This window comes from Simochromis diagramma, unplaced genomic scaffold, assembly GCF_900408965.1.
Source record: "Simochromis diagramma unplaced genomic scaffold, fSimDia1.1 OVJJ01000419.1, whole genome shotgun sequence".
Taxonomy (NCBI): Eukaryota; Metazoa; Chordata; class Actinopteri; order Cichliformes; family Cichlidae; genus Simochromis; species Simochromis diagramma.
Window position 1 is genome coordinate 623,824 of NW_024387244.1, and position 21,549 is coordinate 645,372.

The 21,549-nt window shown below is 45.3% G+C and overlaps 2 protein-coding genes across 4 annotated transcripts in view; one reads left to right on the forward strand and one right to left on the reverse strand.

Annotated features, from left to right (window-relative positions):
• The first annotated feature begins 634 nt into the window (after positions 1 to 634).
• LOC120747296 (cortexin-1) lies at positions 635 to 15,563 on the forward strand. 3 transcript variants are annotated; one of them, XM_040053066.1, is made up of 3 exons: positions 635 to 1,011; positions 13,660 to 14,625; positions 14,745 to 15,563. In XM_040053066.1, exon 3 carries the CDS (start codon positions 14,781 to 14,783, stop codon positions 15,069 to 15,071), a length of 291 nt encoding a protein of 96 aa, XP_039909000.1. In that variant the 5' UTR covers positions 635 to 1,011; positions 13,660 to 14,625; positions 14,745 to 14,780; the 3' UTR covers positions 15,072 to 15,563. The 3 variants fall into 3 exon arrangements, with proteins under 3 accessions (XP_039909000.1, XP_039908998.1, XP_039908999.1); XM_040053064.1 differs by having other exon boundaries at positions 638 to 1,011; positions 13,660 to 15,563; XM_040053065.1 differs by lacking the exon at positions 635 to 1,011 and adding an exon at positions 10,437 to 10,465 and having other exon boundaries at positions 13,660 to 15,563.
• A 3,252-nt stretch (positions 15,564 to 18,815) lies between these two features.
• fbn2b (fibrillin 2b) overlaps positions 18,816 to 21,549 on the reverse strand; it is a 65,116-nt gene continuing 62,382 nt past the window's right edge. Inside the window, 1 exon segment of the mRNA XM_040052782.1 lies at positions 18,816 to 21,540. Within this exon segment, the coding sequence (XP_039908716.1) occupies positions 21,163 to 21,540 (378 nt within the window). The 3' untranslated portion in view covers positions 18,816 to 21,162.

Here is a 21,549-nt window from a genome sequence, read left to right on the forward strand (position 1 = left end):
CCATCTCTAGATGGTAAAGTAACATATGCTGCCTCTTCGCCCCAACTTCCCACCTGCCATGACCTGCTCTCCTGTGGACGTGGGCATGGTGCCTGGCATCGGCAGCTCCTGGCAGCAGGTGGCTCCCCCACCTGGAAACCTGAAACTGGAAGAGCAGGAGGATCAGACTGGCTTTGGTTAGGATAAGAACCTGAGGAAGGATTAGTGAGACAGAATGAAATGAAACCATCGTGGCTGAATCGTGCTGTTAAAATGCTTCAGAAAACAAAAGTGAGGCGTGATTTGTCTTCCTGTGGGAGGAATCCCGAGTCTTTAGTGAACTGCACTGACTGTGCTGTGTGTTCATCCTCCCCGGACGCTCCCGATGACTTTAAGGTACCAGAAAGAGCCTGAATCACTTTTGTACTGGAGCATGAAATTAAAAAATAAAGGACTCATGTGGCTATAAATTGATTTTTGCTTTCGATCTCAGTCAAGTAGTTTAAACAAAGTCTGGCACTTGATAACTTCCATACTCAGCTGAGCATTTCTATTGGTCCTTTAGCGGAAGCAGCAGAGAGGTTTGTGATTTGACAGGCGCTCATAAACACCGACTTATTACTGATATTTATCAGTGTCCATGCAAAGAATGACCTTCACACCTGCACGTCCGCCCGCGTCGGTCTAAGCTGTGTTTGAACGATCAGGTCTTTGCTCTCATGTTCTCCTCGTGACACATTCAAGTGTTTCTTTACGACAAAGTTGTCTCGCGTATGAATCGTCTTTGTATTATTGTGCCGAGACCACATTTGTGATTGGCTGCTCGCCCTGCGGGAGGCCGGAGTGGGTGGGGAGCTTTAAGAGTCGCTGCCTGCCTCCAGTCGTGTCTCGGAGCAAAGCGACTCTCAGCAGCAGCAGAAGAAGGAGGAACAAGCGGAGGCGCAGGAGGAGGAGGAGAGCCGAGCACATCCTAAAGTTTGTAGCTGCAGCTGTCTGGACGCAGCGGACGCACGTACTGCGCACCTGAATCAGGTTGGTGTCGTATGACGGGCAGAGATCTGCGGGCACGCAGCTCTGTAATGACTGCGACTGAAAAACAGCAGGCAGGCAGCGATCATTTAAGTAATCACAGCTCAAGTGTTCAGCGGGGCGCCTTCGTAAGACTGCCGTGTGTCGTCGTGTCGCTCCAGGCTCCAAGTTCAAAAGTCCGCAGACGATCCGTTTGCCATTTGTGGCAAAACTTTCTCTGCTCTGTCCTCCTGGAGCTCAGCCCCAGCCTGCCAAAGCACTATTAGCTGATCGGTGTTTCTGCCAGAGAGCAGCAGCAAATGCTCCTGTAGGTTTGGGAATAAATGGGGGTGAAGATCGAAGGGTCGGACGACCCAAACTGAAAATACAGACGCTGCTGCATCGTTCCCATCATCGTCTGATTGTTTCATCTGTTGGAAATGTTGTAAAAATGTTTATCAAGGCAGCGTAGTTTTTGCAGTTTTAAGAAGGTAACCTTAGATCAGTAACCACGTGACCTGCTCACCTGGATATGCTTGAAAAAACATGCTATGGCCCGCTGTACCATGAAATTACTCTGACTGTCCTCTTGAAAGACAGAATTCATTCTCTGCTCATAGCCCTGTGCAAGCCACCTTCAGGAACTACGGATTGAATTATCCTGCTGAAATGGGCTGTTGTTGTTGCTGCTCTCTGAGTGCCCTGCAGGGCATCAGGTAGGACAATAGGATGGCACAGGTGCATACGTCCTACACAAATGGCAGAACTGGGGTCATTTCAACGTTGGTCAGAATAAAAATAGACGTTGGTTTCATCGTGAATTGAATTTGCTCGTATATTTGAAATCCATCCATCCGCACACTGTGATCGGCTCTGTGCAGCTATCGTGCAGTTTGGGTTTTGACCTGTCCTGCACCGTATCGTTAACTTATCAAAGTATAAATCTGTGTCAGCCATTGGATGCTCCACAGCCTCCTTGGCTTCTTCCATCCATATTGTCTCCTGTTACAGTGACAACTGCTGAATAATTTACCGTGCCTCGCTAATTGTAATCAGGAATCCAAGTTTGGGTATCTGATGGTGATTGCTGAGCAGAGAGGTTCGGTGCTTTGGAGACCAGTTGGAGCTTTCAGATTAAAATGTAAGTGATACCCCAAAAAGAGAGCTATTTAATTGTCTTGGCTTAAAATAGAACCAATAAAAAGACTCGCTCCGGTGTCTACACTGTGCTGGCGGCTGCATATCAGTGAGGCAAAGTACAGCTTCATCTGTCTAAAGTACAGACAGACATCGTGCTGTAATGCATAGTTACATATTTCATAAAAATGTTGTTTTTCTTAAATACTCCATTGGTATCTCGCTGCACTGCAGCTTTTAGACTTCTTCTGTGGTTTTGCTTGCACATTGACGAGCCAAGGCACCTTCATGCAAGGCCAACATGACAATCGAGAGCCATGAATTGCTTTCTCCTCCTGTATACAGACTAAATATGCAGGCAAACCGTAAGATTTTTACCTGGAAGAGTTGAGTTTGTACGCAGCGTTCAGTTTGGATGAAGAGGAATTTACAGAAAAAGGGAGAAATGAATCTGAAGTAATGGTCTGTGGCTACTCTCAGCTTACCCGTTCAGATAAAAACACAGCGTAGTAACGCTGAGTGCCACAGTCATCGAGTAATGACATCGAGAGATGGCAAGAAAAGAGGGAACCCAGGTGGGTTTAAGCCCGTCTTCCTCGCCTGTCAGGATCGACAGCATGGAGCACGTTAGTGTCTCACTGCCAGTCACTGTTATTAGCTTTGACATCATTTACTCTCTGTTGCTCACCAGGGTGGCTGCTTTATTACGTTGTTTGGCCCTCGTTTAAAATCGGCCGAATAAGGAGACAAAGTCGCTCGCGTGTCTTTGCTGCATCGTTTTAATTTCACTCCTGAAACGACTTCTTCGCGTGAACCTGAATCACCTGTATGTTACACTAAGCATGATTCATTTGGACTGTACATCATGTAGCACCACAGCACAGTGAGCATAAACATCCCTTCTGCAAAACCAGCAGGAAGGTAGAAATGACTTGTGTGTCAGAGGAGATGCAGCAAAGTCGCTGTAGGTCTTCAACGTTAACCAGTAAGAGCGACGTGGCCGGCTTGGATTCCTCGTTGAAGATCAGCCATCAAATATTCATCAAGCCCATAACTTATCAGCCTTCTGTATCTGACTCTGGGATTTATTTGCTCTGCTTCAGCTCGAAGCACTGACAGAAACTCCCCCACACGATTCTGTTAACTCCTCTGGAAAGAGAAAGGGAGACCAGTTCACTTACTGGAGTGACTCTGCCGATGGCTCATGATGCACGCTGTGCACAGAAGCTGTCCTTTCTTCTGCCCCAGGTATTTGGGAGGCTTAAGACCCCACACCCAGCTCACTGTTAGCTCGGTAATCAGATCAGGACAGCGTAGCGTCACTTCAGCAGATGTCCGAGGTTTTGCTTCGACTCTTCTTCTGTGCTGAGGACTCCGGCTCGGGGCTTCTTTTGTCTCCGGGGAGCAGAGCCGTGTGCACCCTGCTGGGCAAAGTTATTTCAGCTTCACAGTTTGAATCAGCACTTTGCTCACTAGTTAAAACTCCTCTCATTCTTTAAAGGCAGACCAGATTTGCTGAACATTTCACCCTGATATTCTACTCTCACGGCGTTGGGTGGGGGCCGCTAGTTTTTATTCCCTCGTTGACTGAAAAGCATTGTTTTACGCCCGGACTCTGACTTTCAGGGTCATTTCCTTTTACCGTCCGGGAGAAAGTTTTTGCCTTTTTCCTTCTTTATGCTGACTCTCAGCCCTTTTCCACCTTGGATCTGAGTAAGTGTCGTGTGGGCAGGGCATGTAAAATATATGGCCTTCACCCTGGGCCGGCTGACTGGCTGGCACAGGTTCTGTTCTGTCCCAGTGGGCTTGACAGAATGGCTGTGATGGGAGGAAAGTGCTGCCTTCTGGCTTTAAGAGTGCTGACATCTCCATACTGCTCCTCACATGCACTCGCACACCTTCCATCTCATCTGTTTGCTTTTCCTTTCTTTCACCTCCTTCAGATTTCTTACCTGCAGATGTCCCCCCCCCTGTTAGCTACACACCTCTGCTCTGTGTGAACTTGCAGACTTGAGTCACAGATATTAGCGCTGCCACCTTCCTGCTTTTCTTTCCTCATCATTTGTCTGACCACTCCTCACTTCACCACCAGCTCTCTCTCTCTGAGTTCTTTCAAGGTGAGCTGCTGTATGTTCTTCGACTTATCTCTCATCCTCTTATCCTTTCTCTAAATTAATAAAAAAATGTTTTAAGAAGCCCACTCACGAGCCTTTGTCCACCCACTGCTGATCTGCTCAAACTTGTGAACTGGTCTCCTTTCATCCTCATCATTGTGTGAATATTTCATGTCTGTGATTTGTGAATTAAACATAGGATCTAGGCAGATATGATTGGGCTGACATTTATTCACACTGACTGGTGGGACGGATGGGTTCGACCTGATTAGAGCTGCGGTGGTGAACAGGAGCGTCCTGTCAGCACACCTGCATCGGTGAGGTAGACGTGTTCTCAGGAGTCTCTTTGCTTTGAGTCGACCCCCAAAGGTCTCATAAATAGGAAAAAATGACATTTATAGCTCAGAGAGTTACGACTTGGTCCAATAAAATTCACTCTGTGAGTGTGTGCATTTAATCTTTCTGGGTTTTTTTAGTAATACTTTTATAGCTGCTAATATTTTCTATGACATTTATTTTACAGTAACCTTATTTAGCAGTGGAGGAGGGCAATAAAACACTGAACACACCATGTAATGCTCTTAATATCCAAACAAAGGTCTTTTATGCTCTGAAATCATGGCCAAATATTTCAACTCTGTCTGTGTAACGCTTTCTATTAGCACACAAAAACACACCGGAAAGTTGGGAATATATTTTTAAGCTAATAAATCTCATGATTTTCCTATTGTTTTATTCCTTCCCTGTAGGACTGATATTTTACATTTCTCGAGCTGCGTTTTAATATTTAAATTTAATTAATTCCAGTGAAACGGTCCATAAAATACAAGGAGATCTGCTTATCCCCACTAATCTGGAAAGTGGTGTATATATGTCCAGCTTTCAGAAACTGTAGTTGAAGACAGTGGCATTTACTAAGTGTTCACTTTTAAGGTGTTTTCCTCATGCATTAAAGGTGTTTATACATATATTGTACATAAACCATCTGTACAGTATGTCCCGTGTTACAAAGTAACTTATAAGGCCTTGCACGGCCTAGAATTTCTTTATTTTGTAGTTAATCCCATATAGAGGAAAAAATAAAAAACATTTACAGTGTAGCTCATTAGACTTCAGTCGCCTCCGTCACTCACTACAGCCCTCTCTGCTGAATCATACCTCTCATTAACCTCTGTCTCTCTTCCACAGCATGTCTTCATCCTGTCTTCCTTCTCTCACCCCAACCAATCACAGCAGATGGCCCCGCCCCTCCCTGAGCCTGGTTCTGCTGGAGGTTTCTTCCTGTTAAAAGGGAGTTTTTCCTTCCTACTGTTGCCAAAGTGCTGCTCATAAGGGGTCATATGATTGTTGGGTTTTTCTCTCTATGTATTATTGTAGGGTCGACCTTACAGTATAAAGCACCTTGAGGCGAATGTTGTTGTGGCGCTGGATAAATCAAATTGAATAGACTGTCTCGGTCTCTATAGATGATTTTCCCTTCCTCACTTTTCTATGGAGCATGTTTTGTTAAACTTGTGTTTTGCCTGATGACAACAGCAACAGGCTGCAGCCCCAACATGTCCCCGAGTAGGATAAGCAGTTAAGACAATGGATGGTTGGATGGATTGTAAGTTAGCAGGAATTGGACCTTTGAGTAATAAGTGTGTGTGAATGTGGCTGTAGGTGCTAGCTGCTGCCCACCATCACTTCAGCTAATTCACATCACTGAACTTCAGCTCTCGATTGTGTTTTTTTTGGCGTTTGTCTCTGTTGCAGCATTTATAATTGGATTGTATCACAAATAATACAGCTTCTTGATTAGTTAACTGTAATGGCAACCCGTCCAAGAACTCTGCCGGGTACTAACCTCTTCTATGAGCATGGTCTCCTCTAGCTCCGAAACAACATCACCTAGCATTGACCACAGTATTAAATACAGCAGGGCGATATGACCAAAAATATTTATCACGATATACATTTGATAACGATATAACTGACGATATAACTGACACGAGACAAAATACTTTACAACTCCTCAACTTTATTGGTGCAAAAACCCATCAATGTATTTTCACTTAAACAAGCAGCTGTTTTTTTTTTATGTGCATTAAAGTTATATAAACATTTAACAGTGCAAATGCAAATTCCTCGCTGACAGTTTAACCAAAAGGCGTTTCCAGTGGAAACTGGCCGACACATCCTCAGCATAACCATGTATAATATCCACAAAACTTAAAAAGAGGTTATAACACACACAATACGGTAACATTATGTTGAAGCACAGTACGTATCACTCCGCGAGGCTCCGCCTACGATAGCCGTAATGCTCCGACAACCCATCAAGCGGTGCGGCTTCGTAGCTCAGCAAAGTCGTACTGAAACATTTGACAGATTTTCGAGCGCCGTGCACATAAAATCGTTTCGAGGTCAGTAAACACAACCAGAGTTCATACATAAGGCACACGGGATTATAAGGGGCTCTGTCGACTTTCAGAAAAATCAAAGGATTGATTTTAAGTGCGCCGTATTTTCCAAACAACACTGTAATAACCACGGCCCGCTAGCATGCGCTACCAAAAATAGTGCTTTGTTGTGTGTCTGACGGACGGAAGCTAAACCAGTTCCACACCAGTGAAGCTGTTTCTACAAACCAGTTCAGGTTCATCCGTTTCATTCAACGATCCGCTTTCGCTCTTCTCATTCTCTGCCGCCGCCATGTGCGTATGAAAACAAAGGCACTGCGCATGCGCGTTTTACCCATATTCTATCGCCATATTTCATTTTCTTATGGTTGCCCAACATTATACCGGTATCACCGTGAACGGTATGATATGGCCCAGCCCCAGTACTAAAATCACTGCTTTAAAACAGGAAGTAATCAGTGGTTGATGTCACAGTAACTACAGTTATGTAGAGCCCATAACATACCATTGTTACAGCTCAGAGTTGGATCTGCATTATGACCATGAAACATGTATATTGCGGGTTGTTGTGCACGATTTTGTCAATATTAATCCAAAGCAACATGTCAAAGGTGGACGGGACACGTAGACTATAATGGGCATATCAGTAAATATGCACAGTTTATGTCTGTAGAGCTTGATTTGGTATGAATGTGTATCGGTTAACGCCTCACATCTGCACGCCTTGCACAATGAATGTTTAAATGTTAAGGATCCAGATCACAGCAGGACTTCCAGTCCCGTTCCTTCACTGAGCCACAGGATCCTTCAAAATATTCCCTGTTGACAGTCAGACGCAGCTTCAGGCTGTCAGAAAGAGTGACACGAACATCCCGGAGAGAGGACGCAGCACGCTGGACACTAAGTACATAGCAGGCCCCTCCCCCTAATGTCAGTAGACTTGATCCCACTTTTCTTTGGAGTAACACGCAGGTCAGTGTACAGCACACGAGCCTCTCGGGGGATTTAAGCCTCGCCGTGCTCATGTAGAGCAGAAGGCCTGTCTTTAAAAATAAAAAACGAATCAACAGTGATGAAGAATCTTGTTTTATTTCACTGTTGATGCAGGGGTGACCTTGAAGAGGCCTAAATATGCTGATAGAGAAACGAGACTTGTGCTCATCTGGGCTGTGATAAAATGATAGATCACAGCTTTGAAGATGGATTTGTTCAGCTGCGTCGCTGCTGTTGAGAATCAGCAGAAGCTTTTTGCTTTTTTTGTTTTTGCCCCTTTGCTCCCTCGTCTGTGCACAGCTCCATTTGTCTTTGCCTGTTTCTTCATCCCTTGTTTCTCCTGGTTCACTACATCAAAGGTTTCACGTGAACCATCACCAAGAAAGTTTCCTGTAGAAGCGCCTGATCTCCAAACGTCTGTGTGGGAGCACGTCTCTGGATGTGTTTCTGTGGACTGACGGGTCCCTCAGTATGAAGTGTGTTGCGCTCTCTGTTATTTGCGTCTACCTTTTTGTTTTCAGAGGTCAGCAGTCTTGAGTGCACTGCTGTCTCATTTGCATGTCCACTCAGTAAAAGAACAGGATGCTCTCTCTCACTTTGTGTCGTTATATCTGTCCTCGCAACACACATACACACCTTCTCGTCCAAGTGTGTCCACGGAGCCGAACGAATGGCTGCGTCGGAACAGCGGAATATTTAATTGGCCGACTTTATCACCATTACTGTAGCCACTGACTGTCTGCCAGCCCAATTATGACGGGCTCTCTGCTGGCCAAGAGTAAAAAGTGCACAGACGCTCGGTGCTGTCTCAGTTTAAATGCTAAAAATACCTGTTAGACAGTCGTGCGCGGGTCATTAAATGTTAGTATGCTTGCATACTTGCATATGTACAAGAGACCGAAGCTGCTGTGAACTCCAGGTTCAAGCCAGACGCGTCCGAGATCGTTAAGGTGGATTTTTTTTTTTTTTTTTTTTTTTTTTTTTTGGAAAGTACGTTTGTTGTACACAACGCAAGGTGACCCGGTCCCTGTCGTCCTCATTAGCCAATTGTCAACTCCCTTAGGCGACAAATGAAGCGAGACAGTCGCGCACATATGAAAGTCCCCAAACCAGTGTCTCATCAGTGCTACCAAAGAGCTTCCACAGGGGCCTCCAGCTCTTTGAATATATGCGTGCATGTGTGTGCAGTTTATGGGCAGATATGTTTTTCTGATGCCCTGGAAACAGCATTACTCCTCCGATGATGGAGTGGGGATGCCCACCTGAGCTGGTGGATCTCACGCAGCTGCCCTTTGCCTTTTCTTCAGGTCCACTTTATCTTCATAAGTAGCAAATTGGAAAGGGTTAATTCAATTCCCAGCAGGCTGTGGCTGGGAACATTTACCATCTCTCTCGCTTTCGCTCCCTCTCCTCCCTTTCTCTTTGTTTCTAAAGTCTAATTACTTTTAGAGAGTGGCTTTACTCGGGCTATAAATAATGACAAATCAAGGCTGTCTCTGCACTGAACCTTTACAGCCTTGCACGGCTGGCTATCTGTGTACATGAAGCGGTAGGACGGTTGTGGTCTGTGCAACTCGTGTTGGCTGAAAAGACGATGCAGGGTTTGGGTGTGAAATTTGCATGAGTGGGTATCGTGGGCGGAGAGCGGCAGCCGAAAGATGATGGAGACCACAGGGCAAAGAAAATATCATTTCTAATTCATTTTTACAGAAAGGCTCCGCAGGTTTGCCTTTGCTGCCCAAAGATAGACCAAAATATAATCAGTATATGAAAAGTTATGATGAATTCTTACGTGATACTAAACGTGTACTTGTGTTCAGCATTCAGCTGCTTCGCCGCCTTTTATAAAAATGTAACTATTTTTGTCTTTGTTTAGTATTTAGATGAATAATCTACAGTAAATGGCCTGTATTTGTATAGCTTTACTAGTCCCTAAGGACACAAAGCGCTTTACACAACCAGTCATCCACCCATTCACACACACATTCACACACTGGTGATGGCAGCTACATTGTAGCCACAGCCACCCTGGGGCACACTGACAGAGGCGAGGCTGCCGGACACTGGCGCCACCGGGCCCTCTGACCACCACCAGTAGGCAACGGGTGAAGTGTCTCACCCAAGGACACAACGACCGAGACTGTCGGAGCCGGGCTTTGAACCGGCAACCTTCTGGCGAACTGCCACCTCTTGAGCACGATCGCCCCCTGCTTTTATCTTCACCACCACATTATACAGAGAGAGCTGATGATGTGGTGGCTGGAGACACTAACACAGACCCCCATTTGTGTGGCCGCCTAATACTCCAAGTATTATACGAGTCCTAGTTTGGCTGTAAATATTTCCCCCTAGTGTCTCTGTCTGTCTGTGTCCTCATCCTACGCATGCTGTGTACGTCTGAGTGGCGCTAAAGAGAACAAGAGTCTGCCCACTGTTGCACTGTCTGTTTTTGCTGGTGCACTCTTTGTGTGTCTGTGTGAGAGAGGTGTGCGTTTAACGGCTTTTTGACGAAGACTGACGAATGTCCGTTTCATTCCTCTTCATCTCAGGGGTCTCGTCACTGCCTGGAGGAAGTGTCCTGGAGGAGAGATGGAGTGGGCGAGAGCTAATGCGAGACGAGGCTGATGGACGTGTGTGTGTGTGTGTGTGTGTGTGTGTGTGTGATGGTGGGAGTGAGACTTAACGAGGAGGAAAATAAGCTGAGCAATCTCTGTCTGTCCTCCCTCTACCTCCCAATGACTTTTACTTACACACACACACACACACACACACACACACACACACACACACACACACACACACACACACACACTCTGTGAAACCTTATCTACAGTATGTGGCCAAAAAAATCGACTTCTCTGTATCCTGTATGTTTTACACTCACGGTTCTTCAGTCCAGCTCATTGCTTGAATAAATCAATATACATTAGCCACGTAGGAGCAGTCGGATACCTGCTGTCTGACATGATAAATTTCACTATTTCAAATACAATAAATTGTTTTTATTAAATTCTTTTTCACCAAGTAATTAGAGTGATTAGAATCAGATGAAGAGGTTACATTTGTAAGTTACATGCATGCACGTTGCAGGTTTAAAATAAGACTTTACATGCCTTTGATAAATAGACTTTATTAATCTTTCACTGGGTAAATTAAATAATTACAGCAGCACAAGGCCGAGGAAGAAAAAGTCCATCAGAAATTTATTAGAAACCAATAAAAATTGCAAAATTTAAAAAAAAATAAAATAAATAAAGACAGGGTACAACAAAAGTGCAAAAATGAATGAAATACAAAGGTAACTTGTACTATATACACGCGGTACAATATGCACGATAATATTTATTCGTGCATATTTTTATGTACCTAAACTGCAGCAGAATGATACACGTGTGTATTTGTGGTTGTATGTTGGACTTTTTCCATGCAGGAGTCCAGCTGCTGTGACGTCTTCACTTTGGTATTAAGCTTCTAGCTTTGGATGAGAGCCTGGAATGCTAAGCTATCAGCTAACATTAGCTTGCTGGATAGCTTCAGCGCTGATACCTGCTGGTCTGTGCTAACGGACTGATAAACAGTGCTGCAGTTTAACACTGAGCACAGACCAGACTGTCAGTACAGTTTGCCATACAGGAAGTGTCAGATTATTGTGTAGAAAAATGCTCAAAGAGGTAGCAGTGAGTTATGTCCCTGCACAGTTATTATTACAGCAAACGAAAGCTACAGAGACACTAAACATATTTTGACCTCATCAGAACATGTTGGTCATGTTAGCTGGTTAAAGTCTGTCGGGGTTGACTTGCTTTCAGAGTCTCAAGTGGCCATTAGTGGAACTGCAGCAGTTTTCTGTTTGTCTACATTCTTTAGTCATTGATGTTGTTAATGACATTTTAATTTTATCACTTACTAAAAATAAGAATGTAACAAGTACATTACTGGATTAGAGTTCACTTTCATTGGACGTCTGTTTGTCTGCTATTTTATTGCAACTTGTTACATTCACCTTTGATCTCACCCGTTTCTACAAAAGCTACAATATGCTTTACCAAGACCTCCTACCAAAAACGTGTTATTTATGTCATTAACAGGTCCTGTTATTATATATGATGAAAATTAGTCTCTACTAACAGCTGCCCAATTATTTCAGAACAATAAATTACACTCAAAAACATGTTTAAGCCCAAAATGTTGACTTTAAGAAACTGAAAAACATTTACGTGTAAACAAAGTAAAATGGAAATTTATCCAATCCAACTAGATGTAAACTGAATGTTTATCAATCAAGCATAGTTACCTTAAAGATGAATTATTTGACTGAATCAACCTTTGATTTTCTATATTTCAATGACATTTTACTCAAAACGATTGCTTCATGTTTACGAGGGCAAATGATCATTTTGAGAGTATTCCAGCTGGTCGTGCTGGTTGAAGTTCATCATGCTGCTGGAAATCTGCTGCTGCTGCGTGTTAGATAGAAATGCTGTACGTTATAAATACATTATAGAACTACTGACCCGCGACATCAAAAGCTTGAAATGAGTCTTTTCAGTTTAGACAGCAGTCTGTGCAACAGCCCCACCTCTGAGTGGTATCAAAATACACCAAGTATGTTAAGTGGTTTGTATAAGTGAGCCACAAATAAACTGAGAGGTTAAACATCGAGTCTGTGAACGCAGCTTTTCTCCTACGAAACGCTGAAGACGTCCAGATGAATCAACGGATTTCCTCGCCTGGTTGATCGAGCATGCGTCAGGATTATAAACCAGTTCCAACATTTGCAAAACTGTAGCAACAGTTTCAAAGCTTCTCCCGCGTTTCAGACGTGTGACGCCGTCCGTTCACATCGTCCTCGTCTTTGAAATCTGTTTCAAGGTTTTCAGGACTTTTGCTGATCACGTCACTCAGAGGCCAAACATCTGGAGCTGCCGGCACGTGCGCAGCAGCTCTGTTTCATACACGCATGGACGTGCACGTTAGGGTTAGGGTTAGCCCCGGCGCTCATGTTTTTAGTGTAAAAACATGAGCGCCGGAGGGCAGGCGCTGAAATAGGAACAGCCTGCTGCCGGTCTGGGGCAGCAGGCTGATGAAGCAGCAGATAGAAAACCTTTAAACTGAACCCGGCACAGGGAGGGACGGCAAAGGCATTCTGCCATCGTCACACAGAGGAGAGTCAGTCCAGTCTGTGCCAGCAAACCTCTCCTCTGTACTGCTGCCTGTTCGCCACAGGAACTCCTGCTCTGTTCATCCATCTTTCGCTCCTCCTACACTCCTGTTTGACTCCCTGTACATCGAGTCGCTCGCTTGTTTTTCTTCTTTAACGCAGCCATAATGTTCTGTGCAGGGCGGCTGTGAATCACGAAAAAATGCACACTTCTTAATCCCTGCACTAATTTCCCTTAAATGACAATTTCAATTGTCCTTCTTTTTCACCCATCTCTCCCACTCACTGCTCTCTTATAACCACATGTGACCCCTCCTCTCTTGGTATCATGTTTATTTAAGCAAATAGCGTAGCCGCCACCCATCAGACAGGTGAGCAGGTAAAAATGCTTTCGTATCATCTTTCCTCAATGATTTGAAACCTGGTCGGCCGCAGGAGATTTTAGATTATTAATGAGGTTCCTCAGCACATTGTCTTCCCCTGAGTGAGCGAGTGAATGAAAGTCCTGGTGTAACAGTGCACCGACAAATACGGGCGAGGCAGCGTGGTATCGGTGTTTATAATCGTGCATTCATTACTGCTAATGTGGCTGTAATGGCAGCGTACTCAGAGTCCTAATTGAGAGTCATTATCGGGATGCTGGTGCTGTGTTCTCCTCACAGATGGTTTATATCACTGTCACTGCTGCTTATTAAGCACAGGGTTGTAATAATCACATTGTGGGGAAAATGACTTCATCTTCTTGTTACGCTTCACATTAAAAACGGTGCATCCTGTTGGTGCAAATTTGAATGTCATGATTTTAGGCATATAGAGACAAGGGGCAATGTTCTAACCAGGTGGCTTTCTTTGGTGTTTCTTTCAGGTGTGGGAGTGGTTGCTCAGCTTAATCCGGACAATCTCACGACGCTTGGCCCGCTTCGTATCGGCCGAGGAGTGGAACGAGCCCATAAAAAGATTCTGCCAATCTGCATCTGGATGAAGACACTCTTCATCTGTGACCGACAGCCTAACGCATCAGATAAACATTTTCTACCTCTCGCTGCTTCTCTGCTTGTCAAGAAGGGCGTTTTTCTGAAGCGATCACCCCAGAAGGAGGCGCCGGAAAGGAGTGGCTTCAGCGTTTGACAGCTCTGACCCACTTATCACGCTCCAGCCGGTCGAAGGGAAAACTTAGCATTTAGCAGACAGCTTCAGGAAAGGTTATGCATTGTTTTATATTCAGGGCCACTGAGCAGCTGACCTCCCAATCTGATTAGCTCCATACCAACAGCCACACATGTGCCCACACAGGCGTGCCCACACAGGCGCGCGCACACCGGGCTGCCGGCCTCTGCAGGCGCTTTAATAGTGCGCCGCTCGTGTCTGCGTTTCACTTTAGCGTCACAACACGGAGACGCGCGCTGAAACAGCTGAACCCAGCTTGGTGTTAAAGTCCATCAGCGCTCTTAACTCCCTTAGAGCACGCTGACCTTGACCGCCATCAGTGACGTTTGCGTTAGCGGGAGGCGGTGTCACGTCCTGTCTGCTCTGTGAGACTGAGTGAGAATGAGAGCTGGCGTGGCTCCGATAAATACACTAAAAACATGAGCGCCGGAGGGCAGGCGCTGAAATAGGAACGGCTGAGCGTCATTAGACTTTTTAGGCAAATGTGTTACACAAAAAATAGTCCTTATTAATTGAAAAGTGTGTGTGTTTGACACACTGTCAGAACACATGAGAGTCAAAGCTGTCTGGGTCATGTCACTTTGACTGGCCTACATTTGATCCAATACAGTGGCGACCATGGGACTGCGCTCATCGTAGACAAACGCTCTGCGGTCCTCGCTCGGTAACTATTCTTCTAAAAATAAATAAACAGGGTCTGCAATATTAAAACCTTTCAACATTTCCTAAATGAACGCCTTCCCTTCCTTCTCCGCACCTCCACCCAACACACCAACCATCCAGTCAGTGTGTAAGCCCTGTCTTCGGGCCCCGTGGAGGATGAACGATGTGCCCACGCTTGACTACGAGTTGTTGCTGTCCCCAGCCAGCTCCTCCCTCACCGGCAATCATGGCGGCGGCAGCAGCAGCCCTCCTCTGGCCTTGGTCGGGGTGGACACGGAGCAGCGTACCGCTTTGGCCTTTGTAGGCCTCCTCATGCTCTTCTTGGTCTTCCTGCTGGTCAGATGCTTCAGGATCCTTCTGGACCCCTACAGCCGCATGCCTGCATCATCCTGGACTGACCACAAGGAGGGGCTAGAGAGGGGTCAGTTTGATTATGCACTGGTGTAGGGGGGCACTGCGCAGGGGAGCGTGCCATTGCACACAGACACTGTTTTAAAGCGCGGACTGGTTTAGAGGGACATAACATTGTGACTGCACTGCTTAAGAAGGACTTCAACTATTGCAGGAAGTTTGTACTGTGTCACTGTCATCGTGTACTGGTGTAAATACGCGGCTGCAGGACCACAGGTAACCATAACGACTGTGGTTCGACATGAGGCTCGACGCACAGCTGCCTTAACCAGACCTACTGTAACAGGGGAAACATGCTACCCAGGCCACAGCATCACTTTAGGGCTAGCTGGACAGGATTTGGGAAATATTCACTCACAACTAACCTCAAAGCTAGATTTCTTTTTTTTTTTTTTTTTTTAAAACCCACTCCACTTGCATAAACACTAGGGGTGCAATGATACACAAAATTCACGGTTCGGTTCGGTACTTTGGTGTCACGGTTCGATATTTTTTTTCAATACAAAAAAAATGTTCATGCCTTTTTAATTTGTCCTTTATTAAAATTATAAATATATATATTTTAACTCAAAAGTACAGTTTTTAAATTTAATGTTGCTGAAACAACAAAGTAATAAAATAATAAATCTATCTGATGTAGGGCTGCTCAATTAATCGAATTTTAATCACGATTACGATCTGGGCTTTCAACGATCATTAAAAATGACTGAGCCGATTATTAGCCCCTCCCTCGTGCTTTACTCTCGCGCTGCTCCGTGTGGCAAATCGAGCGCACCTCTCTGCATTTCGAACACGTGTCACAACAATTAAGAGCAGCGGTCTCCAACCTTTTTTGCCCCACGGACCGGTTTATGCCCGACAATATTTTCATGGACTGGCCTTTAAGGTGTCGCGGATAAATACAACAAAATAAAACTAGTACCAGTACCGAAAAAAAGAGAATTTATTCATAACACACGTGAAAAGTCCCAGGAAAACCGAGTAAACGATAAAAACGATAACAAAATAACGCTGAAAACCGATTTAAAAACCCTGAAAACTATACATTTCACACCTGAGCCTCAACTCTCGCGGCCCGGTACCAAACGACTCACGGACCGGTACCGGTCCGAGGCCCGGGGGTTGGGGACCGCTGATTAAGAGGACCCGAGGGAAGCTCGGAAAGCTAAGCAGAAGTTATTTGGAGAGGAGAGTGGCGGCCGTTGGTTGAAAAGAGAGGTAAAAAAAACTTCAGTGGTGTGGAAACATTATGGGTTCGCGGAGTCAGACGTGGATCAAGTAGACACAGTGTGTAAACTTTGCTACGGTGTCGTAGCTGCACCACAGAGCAACACTGCAAAGTTCACTAAACATAGATGTTTACATTTTTCATTTATTTTTTATATTGCAAACATTTGCACTGTTATCAGTATTTGCACGCTATTTTATATTATTTTTTGACAATCTTTAAAGTCATTATTCAATACATTGTTATTGTTAAATAAATATCGTCAAATAATCGAGATCTCAATTTCAGTGAAAATAATCGTGATTATCATTTTTGCCATAATCGAGCAGCCCTAATCTGATGGAGAAATCACTCATCTTTGGAAATGAGAGTTTATTACAGAGAAATGGCTCTTTCAAAATAAAAGCTCTACTATACGCTTCTTCTGGGCTATATTCTCAGCAGCATATTAAAAACATCAGGTCCCCATAAGGAGAATCCTGTGCTAACGGCTGTCTAAATGACTCGGGTAAAGTTTGTAGCATGCGTGCTTGTTGTTTTTGTCTGCTTCCACTTGTCTTTGCACTAGGATGCTGTCGGCGTATGTTAATCTGAAATGACGTTAACGCCACAACACGGCAAATCTCCGTTAACGAGCTACCGCGGATCGCCCCGTGCGTGGGGCTGGACGGCCAACACGTTAACGAGCTAACTGCGCTAACGCACTAGCTCCCACCCATGTAATTGAGCATTGCGTGGCACATCCAACATACTGTTTTACTTTAGTCCATGACGGGCTTACCTTCAGGGTCATACGTCACATGAAGACCAAAATAGTTCCAAAGGCCAGATCTGCATGAGGGTGGGGGAGGTTCAATTTGCCATGTTGCAAGGAGCTTAGCTTCTGTCTTGCTAGCTTGTGCTGCGCTCAGTGGATCTGCGCTCGACAGTGCAGCCTAGGCGGAGTAGTCGAGCGCAGATCCACTGAGCTCTCAACACAGACAGCATCGTCAGAAGAAAAGTTGATAAAATAAATTAAACATTTTGTATTGTTCAATACATATGCGTACCGAACCGGAAGCACTGTATCGAACGGTTCAATATCGATACGAGTATCGTTGCACCCCTAATAAACACAGCCAGAGCTTAGCTGAAGGAGTTTACATTTAAGCAGATGCCCCTTTAATGAACCGAAGCCCGTCACGAAGTGCGTGACCTTTCAGTGCTTGGCGAGGAGCACAAACACTCACCTTTATCGTGCTTATTCTGACTGCTTACACCGAACAGTTCCAGATGCTTTTAAGGCCCAAGCAGGTCGTTTGTGGCACTATAAAAATCTTGTCCGTGTATGTTTTGTCTGTGTCTGTAACTGAGAAGCCATACTGAAACTATATAATCCCGTATTACTGCGAGTAGAGTTTGTGTTACCCGGTCGTGTCCTTTGCTGTAGTCAGCCTGCTGAGCGTGTTGATGAGGCAAACGGCAACCTTTAGGCGAAACAAAGCTTTATTTTTCTATTCTCGACTCAGGTTTTGGAGTCTCCTTTTTGCTATCCTTTTCTCTCTTCCTCTTACTGTGTCAACCTTTAGACTCTAGAACTTTGAGCTAGTCCTGCAGCCCAGTCTTAGGAGGCAAAGGAAAACACTTTGCTTTTTTGAGTTTTGTAATTCAATATTTTTCTGACTATACGCTTTGTTTTTGATACGCTGGAGTGAAACAGTGAAAAACTATGATTTTCTTCTTCAAGTACTCTTATATAACTTCCACTGATGCTGGACTGTGTGTGTAGTCCATGTTGTTCATGTTTGAAATGAAATAAAAGGACTGCTAGTTAAAGTCTCCTCGTGTCACTTTTGCTGTGGGCATTTACAGACTCGGCTCCTTTTAAATCTTCTGTTTACGAGGAGCAGCCAATCAGAGGAAAGTTGTCTTCAATGAAACGAGGCCTTAAAAGGAGACGAGAGAAGCAGCTGTTTCGTGCACCGAGGCCCGCTGGACCTTTTTTAAAAATGTATTATTTTGAAGTGCAGATAATAAATCTAGTGTTTTTCTTGCCCCAGCTAATGATCTCTGCATGTTCTCACTACATCATGACCCTCTTCTGTGGCCTTCCTCTTTGTCCAGTATTTGCGCTGTCCCTCTGGACATGTCCGAACCCTCTCAGCTTCTCTAACCTTGTCTCCAAACCCCACACGCTCATCTCCAGCCGGTCCACCCTGCCTCCACTCTCGCCTTCACCTCTCTCGTGCAGTGTCGGATAGCTGACCTCCAGGTATTTGAACTCCTCCTGCTTCCATCTTCATTGTTACACGCACGCTTTCATTCCTCTTCTCCCCAGAGCACACCCCCACCTCTCCAGGCTCTCCTCCGCCTGATCTCGCTACAGATCAGTCCACGGAGACTCCTCCCTGACTTCATCTGTCAGCCTGTCCGTCGCCATCATAAACACCACGGGGGTCAGAGCAGATCACTGATGTTAGTTCAGCCACCTGTCACACCTCATGCCTCAGTTCCTCTTTTAGCACTCTATCGTATGCGTTCTGCACAAAGACGCAGTACCAAGAATACACAACTTAAAAATATAACCCACAATACTTTATTGCCATTTATGTCAGTGGACAAAGGTTTACAATATAATAGGAAGGACTCTAAGTTTTACAGACTGCCCTTTGGTGTCATAAATCTTTGGTTTTCAGAGATGATGTCACAGGATGTCCCGCGATGGCTGCTTTATTGCGTGATCCTCATCTTGTAGATGCTGTGTGACTGGATGATTGTCATATCAGCTTTCAGTTAAACTCTGGGATCAACAGGTGTGACAAATGCTACTTTCGTTAAGCACAGGATACCTCGACGATGATGACGATATTCAAGTCTGACGCTGGAGCTGAGATACAGTAAGCACAGGCAACACGGTGCCCTTTCAAAAACATAGTGGCAAGTTTAAAAAAACAACAAAATACAAAATGAGAATAAAGATACAAAGTATACAAAGGTTCCCGGGTTAGAACGTGGTTATGTGTTAGAAACGTCGTCTTCGATGAAATGCCTCAAGTGTTCAAAGAGAAGGATTAGCATTTAGCACCACAGGTCCGAGCACGGTGGCACGTCGGCCTCGATCGTTGTACGCACAGTGTAAGCTTCCCTACTTGTTGTGATAAAAGAGCTCCTGATCGTCTCAAAGACTGATCTGACTGCAGCAGCCTTAACGCGTCAGTCAGTGGTGACCAAGCGCATGCTCGCTTTTGGTCAATCTGAGTATTTGGTCTGGCAGCTGTGACATTTAAAAAAAAATCTACATTTCACTTAAAAATATACAATTAAATCTTCAAGAAGCAAGTTTAATAATAATAATATTGGTTTATCAGCACTGAGACAAAAGACGGAGACAACCGCAATAAAACCTGGTTAAAAACAACAGACTGCGCTTCTTCTACAGCGTTTGGTATCATGTAGCACCTTTTTCCCCTCAGGAGGAAAAAAATCATGACAAAGGATGTATGACCTGAAGCATATTCTTGTTTTTGTGAGGTTTTGCGTTCTAATGTGCAAGCCCTTACTCTGTAAAGCACTGCTGTTAGTTACAGCTTAGCATGTCGTGTACCTTTGAGGCTGCTACTGCATTCACGTGTACGTCCCTTCAGCTGTTTTCACACATGAATTCTGGGAAGCGTCGGGAGGACGGGGTTGGTACGACGTCCCACGCGGCAGGAGATGGTTCTGGCTTCTGGAGATGCTCAGTTTGCGTTGGACGGTGCCGTCTGTGTAGAGCGTGCAAGAAGGCGAGAGCGACGCCCGTTTGGTGAATTCAACAGATGCTCTCGAGTTCAAGTGAAATGGACGTCTGTGTCCTCGGGGCTGCAGTGCACGTAAATACGGCTCAGTCCTCAGACACCGAGCTCACGGTGAAGCCAAACAAGGCAGATAAAGTCAGCTTAATGTCATTAAATGTGTGACTGTAGTAAAGAAGCTGCAAGGCTCTGACAGCCAACACTGGTAGGAAGACTGTTGGTTACATGAAGGCTCACAGGTCCTGAATCAGTGAAGTCAAAATCACTGAAAGCTTAGATCAGGTCAGATCAGGTATTTATCTTCTTTAAAGTCTCCGAGCTGCTGCATTCCCTGCTCACGCTGGATGCTGAGGGACATTAGCACCCTCTTTTGTTTGAAAGTTAGCATCACAGCATGGTGTTGAGAAGTACTGAGGTAACCGAACGTGACAACACACACGCGCAAACACGCAGGACCAACGTCAGGCACACGAGAGGAGAGCTTGCTGTTTTCTAAAGACTCGTTGGATATCAAACAGAGAGCGAACGTTGCAGTCCTTTGTGTTTCTGAACAGCACAAATACAATAAATGACTTACTAGGATACGTGAGGGGCCCAAGATCACAGAGAAGGGAGCTTGTTCTTAGACCAGAGTGGCACGCTTATCTTCAACCTTATTTTACTCGACGCTACTAAACACAATGACGTCTGTAGATGCTGCCTGTGATTTAAATACTCGTCTAAACGCAGTTCTCAGCACTTCACTTCTAATTAAAGGTTTGTTTGTGTCTCATCTACAAAAGTGCTTCATGGACTCGTGAGCCTCCTGTCTGCTTTTGTTTGGGTGGAGGTGGCCGTGGTCCAAGCACAAAGACACCTCTCTGCGTCTCCTCCGCTGGGTCTCCGGGTGGAGAACGAGCGCTGGGGCGGGTAGGAGTGGAGGGGAAAACAAAAGAACAAAAACACAAAACAAGAACACAGAATAAATTGAACATTAACAAGGTGGTGGTGGTAGAGCTGACTCAGTCTTTCGTAGCCCTCGATTTCCCCGTCGGTGAGGGGGTCCTGTAGGGGGACTCTGTGTAGGAGTTACTGGATAAAAGGTTAAAAGGCTTTAGAGATCAGTCCAGAGCAGGATGGCACTCTGAGCTCAGTGCAGGTGGACGTGGAGCTTGATGCGCAGGGCGTCACCTATCTCCCCTTGTAGGTAGTCAATGTCATGCTGCTTTTCTAGTTGGTGCAGTTTTCGGGGCCCAAACAGCCGAAGGCTGGCAATCTCCAGCCGGTAAGATCCAGGTGGAGGCGGCTTCTTGCCGAGTCGGAGCACGCTCTTTCCGTCGCGGCGTTCCAGCAGGTGGAAATGTTCGTCGGCGTTGCCGTGGGTTATGACGTAACGGACGTGGTGCTCCAGGGGCTGCAGGGCGGGCAGAAGCTCGAGCAGAGGCTCCTTGTTGAGCAAGGAGGCCAGAGAGATGTTAACAGGGATGGAGGCCTGCGTGTCCACACTGGCCATGCTGACTGCTGCTTCCTGCAGGGG

Bases quoted from the DNA above. Each gene is read 5' to 3' on its own strand.
- LOC120747296 (XM_040053064.1), top strand. From the start codon at position 14,691: ATGAACGCCTTCCCTTCCTTCTCCGCACCTCCACCCAACACACCAACC.